Raw genomic sequence first — 13,436 nt, 5'->3', positions numbered from 1 at the left:
TCACACTAACGAAAAAAATCTTTTGTCTTCTACTGACTTCCTGTAAGCATGGAGGTAAAAAGAGATTTTTACCTCCATGCTGTAAGCAAGTGCGGGTGGATGTAGTCATATGGCACTAATACTTCATACCAACTTGCATTTTAACAACAGTTTTATGTGGCATAATATTTGAGGCAAACATTTGAAATCACGGAATATGACCATTGCAATTAATTTTTTTTCACGCTGTCTTATTTATATTTTTTTTAATTTTTCTTGAATGTGTCAACGTTTGTTACAACTACAGCTCGCGTGCATTTTTTATTCTTGGTGATTGGCTTGCGTTTTCTTAACAAATTTTTCACCCTATAATTTTAAATATAAAATACATAAGTTATTACTACAATGATTAGCACGTTTTGATTTCGAGCGGGAGGTAGATTTGAATCTCATTGCCCACTGTTGAGTCGGTAATATATTGAGTAAAAACTGCCCAGGTCACCAAACATTATAATACAACACCTTTTCCTATTCAAATTTCCTATTCAAATCAATTAAACTGTTACATATTCTATTTTAGGTACTGTTACCAGAAAATGACAGAGAGAGACGAGAGTGTTTTTATACAGCTTGGAAAAAACAAATAAAGAACCAAGGAGGAGATGAGTAAGTGTTAATTTATAGTTTTTATAATTTTGAATTCGTTTCATTCAAGCTTGTTAAAATAGCATGAATAATAAATATAGTGTTAGTTATAAATAACATTTCTATCATTGCAGCTGACGGAATGTCGGGAAAAGAAATTAAAGAGGAAGAACAAGAGATGGTGACGAAAGTTTTGGACATTATGATGTCAGATGAGAAAGACGGCGAAGAAGATCGGAAAGGAATGTTCATTGTGAGGTCTCCGAAATTCAGGTCATGGCACTGAACGACTTGATTTTGGATTAAGACAACCGAGTGGCAAGGAGGCAACCGATCCGCATGCTCCAGAAATAAGTAGGACCACCATGTACCTGTCAAACCCCACGTGATTGCCCTAAGTTTTGATGACCAGAGTGATTTTTTTCTGATTCCTACCCAAACGAACCCTTTCAATATTTTTAGCTTATAACTGGAATTTTATTTCTTTTGTTTCATTGAATTTATAAATTACTTGACATTAAATGCATTAATTGTTGAATTTCGTTATTTCTGTTAAAGAAGTCCACTAAATTTAAACCACTTGAAATGAACTTATTTTTCACCTTCAATTAAATTGGAATTAAAACCCCATATGATTTATTTATGTATGTCGAGGAAGATTTGTGTACTTGTAAGTGTGTGTATTGTTATTACAAATAAATACTAAATCGCTTGAATCACAAATGTATGTCTTTTATTCCCACCTTTGCAATTACCCAAAAACAACTCCTCAATATTAATTAACACGAAATTGCATTAGTTGCAATGTGTTATCGTTGACCGTAGATCTACTGTAAACGTTATTTCCGATTATGAACTGTTCACGTTACCCTGATCCTACTTGTGTTGAACATCGAGTGGCCAAATATTTCATTGTGAATCACCTCCCACGTTTAATTTTCTGTGGTATGCGATCTAGTCTGATGCAAGTCACGGGAGAACAGTCACTTGTAACTTACAGATAAAGAAAGGGTTAATGCCTCGTTGCTGGTCCTGTGTTCATAAAAAAAAAGTGTCTGATCACTGGGATGGCCATGGGTGTGGCAATAACCATTTCTTTATCTTTACATGTATATGACTGTAACAGGAGCTCGTGATATTGCTAGGTTGTTGTATTGTGTTTATAAATAAATGTGTTGCGGTAGCAAACACGAGTAATACTATCGATACTTTATTTATAAACAAAATACTAGTACCTAGAAAAATTACAAGCACGTGCGGCGCCCAAGAACCAAATTACTACGTGAATGATTAACCGGAAATAAAGCATGACCTAAAATATGTGACCTGTATGCAAATGTTCCTGAAAAATCAGCCAATAGCATGCGCTTTAAATATGCCGAGTATACGCAAAATATACGTAGATCTACGCCGATGTTAATTGCGTGCACTGGTTTATTGCGTGACAGTATACGCTACGTATACGTCGATCTGCGTCAGTATTAACTCTGTGCAGTGGTTTATCACGTGTCCGAATATACTACGTATACGTAGGAATACGTTAGACGGCATTGTTCTGCATTAGGTGTACGTTAATGTGCGCACTGTATACTTCCGGTCTGCGTAAATATACTGTTGTGTATATTTACGTATCAGTATGTTCCGAATGTGTGAATATACGTTGCGTAAACCCCGTACATACGTTGAATGTACGTGTGCGCCGACCAACGTATATCTTCGAATATCGGGAATATACGCGTGCGAATACGCTAATGTACCCGCCGTATACCAACGATTTTGCCCAGTGCATGTTCCAACTTTTCTTTCTGTCACCAAGAATTAGAAGAAAAAGAAGATTTCAGTGATTTAAACCTCATTTAGGCCATATCCCAAGCGGAAGTTGGAAAACTCGTAAAATCGACCGCTGAAATCGTAGACACCATGCTCTTAATTAATGAACTCCAAAAGGGGGCAAATTTCGGGCCCCTTCACACATAACTCTCATCCTAACTTTGTTTCGTGTTAAAGCGGGAGAGTTGTCACCTGCGCATGCGTCAGTTGGCCATAGCGTGTCATTGTTTACAAACAAGCGTCTACCCATGAGCCTTTGCGTTTTAGCGTGTGTTGTTATCGTCGCTTGGGACTCAATTCCCACGCATGTGCAGGTGACAACCCTCCCGCTTTAAGCATTTGATCGTTATCACTCGAAACCTCTTATTATTGTATTATTGAAGTTTTCTTAAGGTATAGATGCAGGTTCGTGAGCACTCGGAGTGAATTTTTTTTTTTTTTTGCTTTTCTTACCCAGTCTTGGCTAGATAGTGTTAACATTTCTGAGCATTGTCAATGCAGGAACATGCCCAAGAATGGATTTTAAAAATATAGGGAATCGAGGCATGCGTATGTGATTAAAAGTCCCGAAAGTTTGTTTACGTTGCTCTTTCGTTGACAAGTCACTGTTGACGTTATATGCAAATGAGTTGCTGTGTAACTTCTTGTCTGCGACCCTGTTTATTTACCTCAAGCGCTATCAACTAGACTCGCAAACTACAAAACAAAACAGACAAGACGTAGACGCTTCCAGCACGCTAGCGGAATATAAAAAAAAAACATACAGTTGCAAATGATAAGTAAACTTTTTCACCCTTATCTCGCAACATGTTGACAACTTCTAGCCTGGCAGCTTCCAGTGGAGTACTGTTAAATATTTTTTTCACGCATTTTTTTCTCTGAAGGCATTATAAAACTGACTAATTATACATTTGTCGTTTCGCTGTAACGATCACCGTGCTGATAGCATTGTGATGTAGTGAATAAACACCATTCAGACCATTGCTGTGCTGTCATCGATAACTCACATTTCAGTGGCAAAATACACAAACGTGAAATGCTCGGTTAATTAAAAATTAAAAATAGCCCGAAAATTACAGAAACATCGGCAACGAGATGCTGTAGCAAAATATTACGGCTCATTTCAACCTTGCCGTCCAGCTTTGCACGGTCCATTTCACCGGTGATCGTGAAAAACTGCGTCATACAGAGTATTTTTTAAAGGTTTGAGGACTCAACCCATCCAATGGCGATCGCTATGTTTATATAACTGTATGAATATCTCATCGGCTTTACGTAGTCCATTGTGCCCCTCCCTAAGTGGAAAAATAACACGGCGCCATGACAGTTTTCACGCAAGGTTTTGACTCCGCGGACGATTTATGTCCGTTTCCCTCGTATTGTAAATATTTTTATTTTATTTTTTTATCTGACGATTGAACATCAGCAAGTGTCGGTGTATGATGGATTCTGGCATGTCGTCGTGATGCAATAGCCATTTTTGTGGACGATTAAAGTCACTTTCATAAAACGGCAATTATCTCCGTTCGTGTTTTCTGGTTGGTCAGAGAGATTGAAAATTAATTAGCTCCCACAGTTTTTGTCAGTTTATCTTGCCATTTTCACACTATTTTGACGACGTCTCTACGAACAAAAGGACGTCTGGGCTTATTTTTAAAGCTTTGCATTCTCGAACAATGACATTCGAAGTGTGAAATACTGACCGGGATTGACTATATGGCACACATCCTGCTTGACAACTTTGTAATATGAAAAGAAAACATACTATATATACGCCTGGACGCCCATTTGTTAATAAACAACTGATAAACGTTGTGTGAAAGTTTCACTCAAAATAAACAAGAAGTGTGCGATTTATTGAACTTCCATGGTAAACTGAAAAACACAAGTAGAGATAATGGTTAATTTGCATAACCATTCACTCAGTAAGAAGTTTGCTAATGCTCATAATTAAAATGGCTGTAACAGTTCCAAATTTAAACCTATTATCGTTTTGTAAAAAGTTAAATATAATGCATGATATAGAGATCCCGTCATTACTTTTTTTCACCATGTTTCTTTTTGATTATTTATGTACAGCCTTGCTAAATCTTGCTAAGCATTCAGAAGAGAGAATGTTTGTACCAGTTTTCTATATTTTAAAATCGTCTTTTGAGTATGTTCCACTATTCACGATGCTGTGAAATTTTAACAGTCTATAGCCAAGACTGTTTGGATAATAAAAAGCAAAAAAAACACAGAAAATTCATCCCCAAGTGCCCACGAACCTGCATCTATACCTTAAATACTGTTTTGAGTACTTTATATATTTCATACATGTACATGTTTTTGCTTTAAACCACGTCTATAAATAGACATGCTGTTGACACAAATGCGAACGTGGTAGAAAACACCGCTATGTTACGTATTTCTATAATGTTAACTTTCGGCCAATTGGAGAGACCTAGCTCGAGCCATTCCATTAAAGCGCGTCCGTTCCATTAGAGAGCGTTCCATTAGAGAGCGGTCACGTGACGTGTGATCACCTGACAAGTGCTGGATACACGCTCTAACGGAAAATACCGTTAGGTTTAGCGAATTTACGAACCGTTACGAAAGAGTTTGCTCGTTCGAAGACCGTTTTTGTAAAAGCGACAGCCTTGGTCGATACACTGTTCATTTACACAATCTTTCCTGGCACCATACGCACTCACACTGTTAGCGGCGGAGTGAAACGCGCCCAAGTCATGCCATTAACCGATTACTGACGTCTATGTATTTCATGTCTTTGGTCATACCGTCCTGTAATGGAATGAAGAGCGACTCGTCTGTAATGGAATGACACGATCGCTTGGGCAATTAAATAACTGAAATGTTGAAAACTGTTTGAATATATTGTATTAAATATATTTAATAGCTCCCATATCAATTCAAGTAAATACAGCTACGTTAGAGGGTGGTTTTGGTCATACGGTCCTGTAATGGAATGAAGAGCGACTCGTCTGTAATGGAATGACACGATCGCTTGGCCAATTAAATAACTGAAATGTTCAAAACTGTTTGAATATATTGTATTAAATATATTTAATAGCTCCCATATCAATTCAAGTAAATAGAGCGACGTTAGAGGGTGGTTTGGGTCATACCGTCCTGTAATGAAATGAAGAGCGACTCGTCTCCAATGGAATGAAAAAAAAACGCTAGACTAGTTAAATATTTGAAATGTCCAAACGATAGCAAGGCATTGTATTTTATATATTTTATAGCTTTCATGCCAAAGACATGAAATACATAGACGTCAGTAATCGGTTAATGGCATGACATGGGCGCGTTTCACTCCGCCGCTAACAGTGTGAGTGCGTATGGTGCCAGGAAAGATTGTGTAAATGAACAGTGTATCGACCAAGGCTGTCGCTTTTACAAAAACGGTCTTCGAACGAGCAAACTCTTTCGTAACGGTTCGTAAATTCTCTAAACATAACGGTATTTTCCGTTAGAGCGTGTATCCAGCACTTGTCAGGTGATCACACGTCACGTGACCGCTCTTTAATGGAACGCTCTCTAATGGAACGGACGCGCTCTAATGGAATGGCTCGAGCTAGGTCTATTCGCGGACATTCCCGCCTAGTGTTCAGTATCCTACCGAGCCTATAAATAGGACGCGCAACTATTTTAGCGCCAGTCTTTACCGCGTTGTTGTGTTTAACGTTTGCTTACATATTAATTTATGGTAAATTCTCCGGTATTTCAGTGTATATACTGTATTGATGTAATAAACTACTCTACGCGTTTATTATTTACGTATTCGTTTCTTGTGATTGATTTGTTTGCATAGCCTGGCATCTCTTACTTATTTTGGATATAACGCAGTCACGAATCAAAACCTCACACTTTGCCCCTCCAGTGCATCTTCCCCATTTTAATTCCATAAGCTCTTCTTCAGATATTTATTTGCAGGGAATAGGCAATTACATTGAGGGGGTCTGGGGTGTTAAAAGGTTTAGGTTATGGATGAGGGGCTCAAAGAACTCTTTCTAAAAAATCATGACAATTAATCTTAAGAGACCTCATTTTGAATGTTTAAAGATCTAATTGGTGAGGCATTTATGTGCAACCTGTCTTGCTCTATCATCATCCGCCTGGTGGCGCTGTTTTTTCCGTACTCACAAACTTTCAATAGTGGAGTACTTTGCAGTTGTACGAAATTAATCAATTTCTCTATTTTGATTACTACTTTTCAAAGTTTATTTGGACGTTTTTTTCTGTTCTCATCTCATCTGCGCATGCGTTCCCTGTCAAGTGACATATTTGGTGCAAATTTCAAATCGTGACATGTGTAACGAAAACAGCAGTGCTTGGCGAAGTAAATATTAGACTTTAATTATCATATTTTTGTTTACTAAATTTTTTTTTATTTTTCTAATGTACCGGTCTTGAGGTCGCCTCACCTCGCCCGGAGAACATTTTAATAATTTTAATGTGCACATCTGACAAACAACAATGACGTTACCTAAATTTGATAATCAAACTGAAGAACAGCCCCCTGCCATGAACATGTGAATATTATATACCAGTAACATTTAACCTTGAATTGACATTCCCCTCAAATTGTGGACAACACACCCTTCAAAAAAACAACAACTCAACTCTAATTGCGCATGCAAAAAAGAAAAATATTTGTGACTTGTCTTTGTGTTAGCTACCGGTATATTCAACTTGTTGGTCATTTTCCCTTGTATTTTTCATATATCAATGAGACAGTAATGTTCATGCAATTTGAACTCCCAGCGTCGAATGGGTGGTTGAAATGTTTGAATGGGGTGATTATGGGCTGGACTTGGGTAATTCTGTATGGAATGGTGCTACCATGGCTGTAATGAAGTGATTGTAGGCTGGAATGATGTGAATGTTCGGGGAATGGGGCTAGAATCGGGTAATTCTGGGTGGAATGAGGCTACCATGGCTGTAATGAAGTGATTGTGGTGTGGGAATGGTATGAATGTAGGGGGATGGAAGTGAAATTGGGTGGTTGTGGGTTGAATTTGGGTAATTCTGGATGGAATGAGGCCACCATGGTTGGAATGAAGTGATTGTGAATGTAGGGGGCTATTGTGGGAGATTCTGGATTGAAAGGTTGAAATGGAATGATTGTGGATGGAGGGGTTGGAATGGAGTGAGTGAGTGAGTGTGGATGGAAAGGTTGGATTGGGGGTACTTGTGGGTGGAACTGTACATCCAATCATTTGTGATTGGACTGAGCTGTGCTCAAAAAGTTTGAAAGTAATTACTCCGACGTGATCTTGGTCATATGTACATTTTATATGTGGTTTGTGATTAAATTTGACATCTGGATAAAGACAACAAATGTTTTTCAGACGGCGGCTTTTTTATGTATATTCTGAAATTGTGCGAGATTTCACGTATTGTGTGAAAGGCGTGGACAGCCCGAGGACGTCTCTCACAAAAATTGAACGATTTGATTTTGAACTTGAATTGAGAGGAGGGCATTGCGTTGGGATACCTCCACTTTATTAAAATTGGTCATAGTCAAATGTATATAGCACATTACTGAGCGTGGAAATACAAAAACAAATAATTTCGCGTTTGTCAAATCCCACGCGACGTTTAACTACACTACGACTCCATAACCTTTGTTCGTCCTGGTTTTACGTTCGATGTCACTCATAACGCGGGATCTCGCACTGAACGGAAACTACCCTGATCTGACAAGACGGACTAACATTTTGAATTTCAAAATAATTGTTTTGATATTTTGCACTCCGCTAAAAACATTAATTATAAATTTTCATAATATAAAACCTCCATTTTGACAGATTATATCTACGTATACGTACTTAAAAACTCGTATTAACAGTATTCTGTCAAACGAATGCTGTTGTTGGCAGTCACAATTTTTCAACGATTCAATATAGAAAACTGAATAACGGCAAGAATAAACTAAAATAACAAAAAAAAATTATGGAATTTAAAAACAATGACGCCTATCACTGCATACTATTTTCATCAGATTTGTTTTAATCCGTCTTGTGGTTTTGTGGTTCAGACTTCAAATGACGTCGGGGACCAGCGAACGGACGGATTTGTGTGAGCTTCAAGGGACGCCGAGAACCAATTCTTTTAGTGAGAACTGGCGGATCAACTGTTTACTTAGACTTGCACAGTTGTGATTTTTTTAGTTAAATTATAATAATAAAAAACTTGGAATAGTTTTGCGAAATTTGAGATGAACGCGAAACCTCCACGATTACAGGGGATTTCACATTAACACCTTCATTTCGCGATATTTTTTAAAAAGAAATAAATCGCCCAGAATGTGCCAGTCTAATGTTTTTTGACAGACCATGGAGCTGCTGCTTATTTTTTGGCGTATCAAATTCAGCAATGCTTCGACTCAACTAAAAAATAGTTGTGGAAATTGTGAATAAAAGTTTTTTTCTTGGAAAACTTGCTTTTACTTAAAAAAAAGAATTAGTGGAGTTTGGTGTCAATCTTTTTGTTAAAGTTAAATTCGCTAAATTAAACCTACATGGACAATAAATCTTATTGATTGCTTGGCAAATTCTTGTAATTAAAATACAGTGAATAGACTCAAGACATCAAAATAGTGAAATTAAATGTCAGTGAAGATAATTGGTTTTACAGTATCGTGTAAAGAAAGACTGAAGTTGCAAAATGCGTTCTAACCGGCTTGCGGTTTAAAACCCGAAAACGATTTTTTTTTCAGTCACAAAACCAAGGGGTTACCGGCCTTCCGGAAAGGCGTTCACTCTGTGCTGAAAAAAAAGACCAAGAAGGACAAACATGATAGTATGAGTGAGCATCTACAATCCGACGGATACCAATAAATAAATAAATAAATAAATGAATGAATGAATGAATGAATGAGTTGCGTGTCCCCGTATACACAAATAAATTAAAATAAGACATAAAAAGTAGTATATTTCATCTAGGAAAGACAGGTAGATTGGTGCTATAACCAATGTGCAGATACAAGATTGTGTCTGATTGGCTAGCTACACGTAACAGTACGACCAATCAGAGAGCAGCTTGTTTGTTGACAAGTTTCAAATTCTGCCTTCGACTCAACAAAGAGTCCAGTTCGTTTCTGCCACACCCCCTAATAAAATACTTTGTACCAATATACTGTGTAAACACGAGACTGTCGCCGACGTCATCGGATCATAATGGCTTCCACGATGCTCATTTCACTCCTGCTTTGTCTAGTTTTCTTCACGCGGATTATCGCGCTAACAAAACCGAATGTCGTCATAATACTGGTCGATGACATGGGATATGGAAATCTCGGCTGCTATGGAAACAAATACTTACAGACTCCGAATATTGAGGGGTTAAAGTTCACACACATGTACTCAAGTCCCACCTGCACACCGAGCAGAGCCGCGCTAATGACCGGTACGTACGAAGTTCTTTTTAATAAGTTTGAAATTTGTCGAAATTATTTCTTGAAATTCAGGGTTCCTCGAAGAAATCGATACACAAGCATTCATGACGAAGGTAAGGTCACGAGCAGATCACGTGTGCAGGTATTTTATGATACCCTGGTTTGGTTACTTCACCCGGAACTCTTTTTATTCCATTTACTTATCTAAATCGGATTAATAAAATCATTGTTGTTCATGTTTTTCTTTTTAATTGCAGATATTATATATTTTTATATTATTATAAATAATTTTATATTATTATTTTATTTTATTAATTATTTGATGGTAGCTTTTGGTTATCGCGAAATCACATCAGGTGACGTCACAGTTAAAATAATATTTACTTAATGAAAAATTACAAAATAATATAAAATATAGCAAAAAAAATAATAAAAATATACGCTGCAATATGCATCATATTTTACTCAGAATAATGATGTTTTTATTTATGTAATTGTGTCTGCGGACTTCGGACAGTTTCAGCACTGAGAAGTTAGAAACGTTTGTATTTTTCGATGACAAATAATTTTACTTTTGTCATCCTCGAAAAAAAAGAAAACCCATACCTTCTTAACATTGTCGTAATTGCATCGCAGAGAATGTAATAATATACTGTAAAATACTTTATTTTAGCTGGTATTAATTTTTCGCTTTTTGGGTGTTTTGTATGGAATTTATGTTTAAGTTGAATGTAAAATATAGAAAAAATGGTATATTCGCTGGATTTTATTTTCACTGAATCATTCCTCCAGCGAAAATAGCGAAAATTAATTCCAAGCGAAAATAAAGTATTTTACAGTAATATTTTCTTTCGTGTTCTCGACTTTGAATACTAGTAATGAATGTAAGCGTTTTGACAAGCGCCCCCATACGCTGTGACGTCACTCGAGTGCACTTAATATAATTATGCAAGTCAGCAGAATCCTGCATCAAATCATATAAAAAATCCTTGCCGTAAAACGGTGTGCTGAATTTTCACTTGAGACAGATTAAGGGTTGTCCATTTTAAAATGAGATGGGGTCATTTCGCGTACACATGTACCCAGAACATTTTATTTACACATTCTTTTTTTCAATATAGTGGTACTACATGTATATGTACAAGTAGTGATTGAACATCGCCACCTTCAGTGTGGGCTTGCTTCAGTGCTCCAATAGTTCACGATTTGTGGCCAAACCAAATGATTTTATCATTTCTCATTGTCATTTTAAAAATCGGTGGGAGATATAATATAAAGTGGGAATGAGACAAGGGTCGTCCTGCAGCGCGTGTTCCAATTTCATGTAAATAAACAATGTATTTTACACGCGTTTTATACGTCGCTATGAGTCCCATATCGAACAGGACGCGGCGCGACGACCACCGCCTATTAATCATCAGATTTGTCAATTTTACTATTTTAAAGCGCGGTGGTCGTCGTGCAGCGCATGTTCCAATTTCATGTAAATAAACAATGTATTTTACACGCGTTGTATACGTCGCTATGAGTCCCATATCGAACAGGACGCGGAGCGACGACCACCGTCTATTAATCATCAGATTTGTCAATTTTACTATTTTAAAGAGAGGTGGTCGTCGTGCAGCGCGTGTTCGACAAACAAACAATGTATTTTACACGTGTTGTATACGTCGCTGTGCGCAACAATGAACGCCCTTTAAACTTTACTTGCATAGGATATTATTGAAGTCGTAAAATGAACCAAATCATTCAAGAAATGATGATAAGATGGATCACTCGTTTTATTCCTTGGTGATTATTTGTTTCAGGTCGTCTCCCGATACGCAGTGGAATGCTTCGAGGCAGACTTCTTCCATTCTCTGTATTGTGTAGTCCTGCACAAATTGGCGGCCTTGACCCGGAAGAGATCACTTTGGCTGAGGTATTCAAGGAACACGGCTACGCGACCGCTCTCATTGGAAAATGGCATCTTGGAATAGGCAGTGGAGGAAAGTATTTACCAACAAACCATGGGTTTGACTATTTTTACGGGTTACCGATGACAGACAATGATTCGCACGTAGTGTATCGATTACTCACACATTACATTGCAAGAAAGATTTACGTGCATTTGATTGGAGCGTTGTTTATTTTGAAAATATTTTCACCTGTTAGAGGGCGCACTTTCAACATCCTCGTAATCTCATCAATTCTGTTGGTTACACTCATTCTCAAAATATCATTGTTGGATCCGTCATCCTGCATATTAATGAGAAATGATGACGTCATTCAACAGCCTTACAAAGCAGAAAACATGACACTGCGCGTGACAAGGGAGTCACTCGATTTTATAAGAAGTCACAGCACCACACCGTTTTTCTTGTATATGTCCCACATCAAAGTACATACGCCAATTTTCAGTTCTGCGCATTTCAGAGATAAATCTAAAATGGGAGCATTTGGAGACGCGATTCTAGAGCTAGATTGGAGCGTCGGAGCAGTGATGGCGCTGTTGAAGCAATTGGGTATTGAGAACAATACACTGGTTATATTGGCATCGGACAATGGAGCCAATTCCATTGATCCTTTCAGCAGAAATCCGAATCCGAAAGATACAGTCGGGTCGTCGGTTACGTAAAGAATACCAGAAGTGAAATGGTTCAACTACGCGGTGGCAAACATTCGATGTATGAGGGCGGTATACGAGTCCCCGCCATTGTACGTTGGCCAGAAACTGTTACCCCTGGCAGAGAGACTGACGCTATTGTTTCCATAATGGAAATTTTTCCAACTGTAACTGACATTTTAAATCATACAGTATCAAACCACGTGATTGACGGCAAGAGCCTCCTTTCGTTGCTGAGAGATCCGAGAAGTGCGCCACCACACGACTACCTCTTTCACTACTGTGCAAATGCGCTCATCCCCGCAATGACTTATGGGAAATACAAGATACATTTTGTTGATCAATATACCGACAATGAATGTTACAGTGCAGTCGTCATGCCAACACCTGTAATTTATAACTTAGATGATGACCCAGGTGAGCAGCGCCCTCTATCGACCAGTGAGTCGGCTGACATCCAGCTGTTGGTTAAAGATATTTTATCCGAACACGAATCAACTACTCCCAATCATTTGTTTACACAGTTAGACACATTAATGTTGCCATGGTTATTTCCATGTTCCAACTTTCCTTTCTGTCACCAGGAATTAGAAGAAAAAGAAGATTTCAGTGATTTAAACCACATTTAGGCCATATCCCAACCGGAAGTACTATCTTAAGTTGGAAAACTCGTAACAACGGCGGCTGAAATCGGAGACACCATGCTCATGATGAACTCAAAAAGGGGAATTTGGAGGGGAATAGGCAATTACATTGGGGGGGGGGGAGTTAGGGTTTAGGTTATGGATGAGGGGGCCTTAAGGAACTCTTTCCCAAAATTCATGTCAATTAAAGGGAGGTAGTCGTCGCGCCACGCATGTGCGAGATATTTGAGTCTCATATAAACAAAGAAGGCGACTTTGACTGTTGAGCAGATCAACGAGTACAAACTGAGACGTTACCAAGCTTTAATTAGCTGTTTTTCAGGTGTTTGGA

At 38.0% G+C, this 13,436-nt stretch overlaps 2 protein-coding genes across 2 annotated transcripts; both read left to right on the top strand.

The window, feature by feature from the left end:
• Window positions 1–766: 766 nt before the first annotated feature.
• LOC144347843 (steryl-sulfatase-like) lies at window positions 767–12,473 on the top strand. Its single transcript, XM_085494704.1, has 3 exons — window positions 767–897; window positions 9,929–9,969; window positions 11,665–12,473. Exons 1-3 carry the CDS (start codon window positions 767–769, stop codon window positions 12,471–12,473), a joined length of 981 nt encoding a protein of 326 aa, XP_085350830.1.
• A 17-nt stretch (window positions 12,474–12,490) lies between these two features.
• Window positions 12,491–13,090, top strand: LOC146729891 (arylsulfatase H-like). Its single transcript, XM_085494702.1, has one exon. The coding sequence runs from the start codon at window positions 12,491–12,493 to the stop codon at window positions 13,088–13,090; it is 600 nt and encodes a 199-aa protein (XP_085350828.1).
• Window positions 13,091–13,436: the final 346 nt, after the last annotated feature.

The sequence above is a fragment of the Saccoglossus kowalevskii genome, chromosome 20 (genome assembly GCF_978046115.1).
Source record: "Saccoglossus kowalevskii chromosome 20, keSacKowa6.1, whole genome shotgun sequence".
Classification (NCBI taxonomy): Eukaryota; Metazoa; Hemichordata; class Enteropneusta; family Harrimaniidae; genus Saccoglossus; species Saccoglossus kowalevskii.
This window is presented reverse-complemented; position numbering and strand designations above follow the sequence as displayed.

What these genes read in the sequence shown, in the direction of transcription:
- LOC144347843 (XM_085494704.1), top strand. Translation starts at nt 767, where the DNA reads ATGTCGGGAAAAGAAATTAAAGAGGAAGAACAAGAGATGGTGACGAAA. An exon ending in GTGAGGTCTCCGAAATTCAG is followed by an intron (nt 898 to 9,928) that starts GTCATGGCACTG and finishes CTTGAAATTCAG; the next exon opens with GGTTCCTCGAAGAAATCGAT. An exon ending in CACAAGCATTCATGACGAAG is followed by an intron (nt 9,970 to 11,664) that starts GTAAGGTCACGA and finishes TATTTGTTTCAG; the next exon opens with GTCGTCTCCCGATACGCAGT.
- LOC146729891 (XM_085494702.1), top strand. Translation starts at nt 12,491, where the DNA reads ATGGTTCAACTACGCGGTGGCAAACATTCGATGTATGAGGGCGGTATA.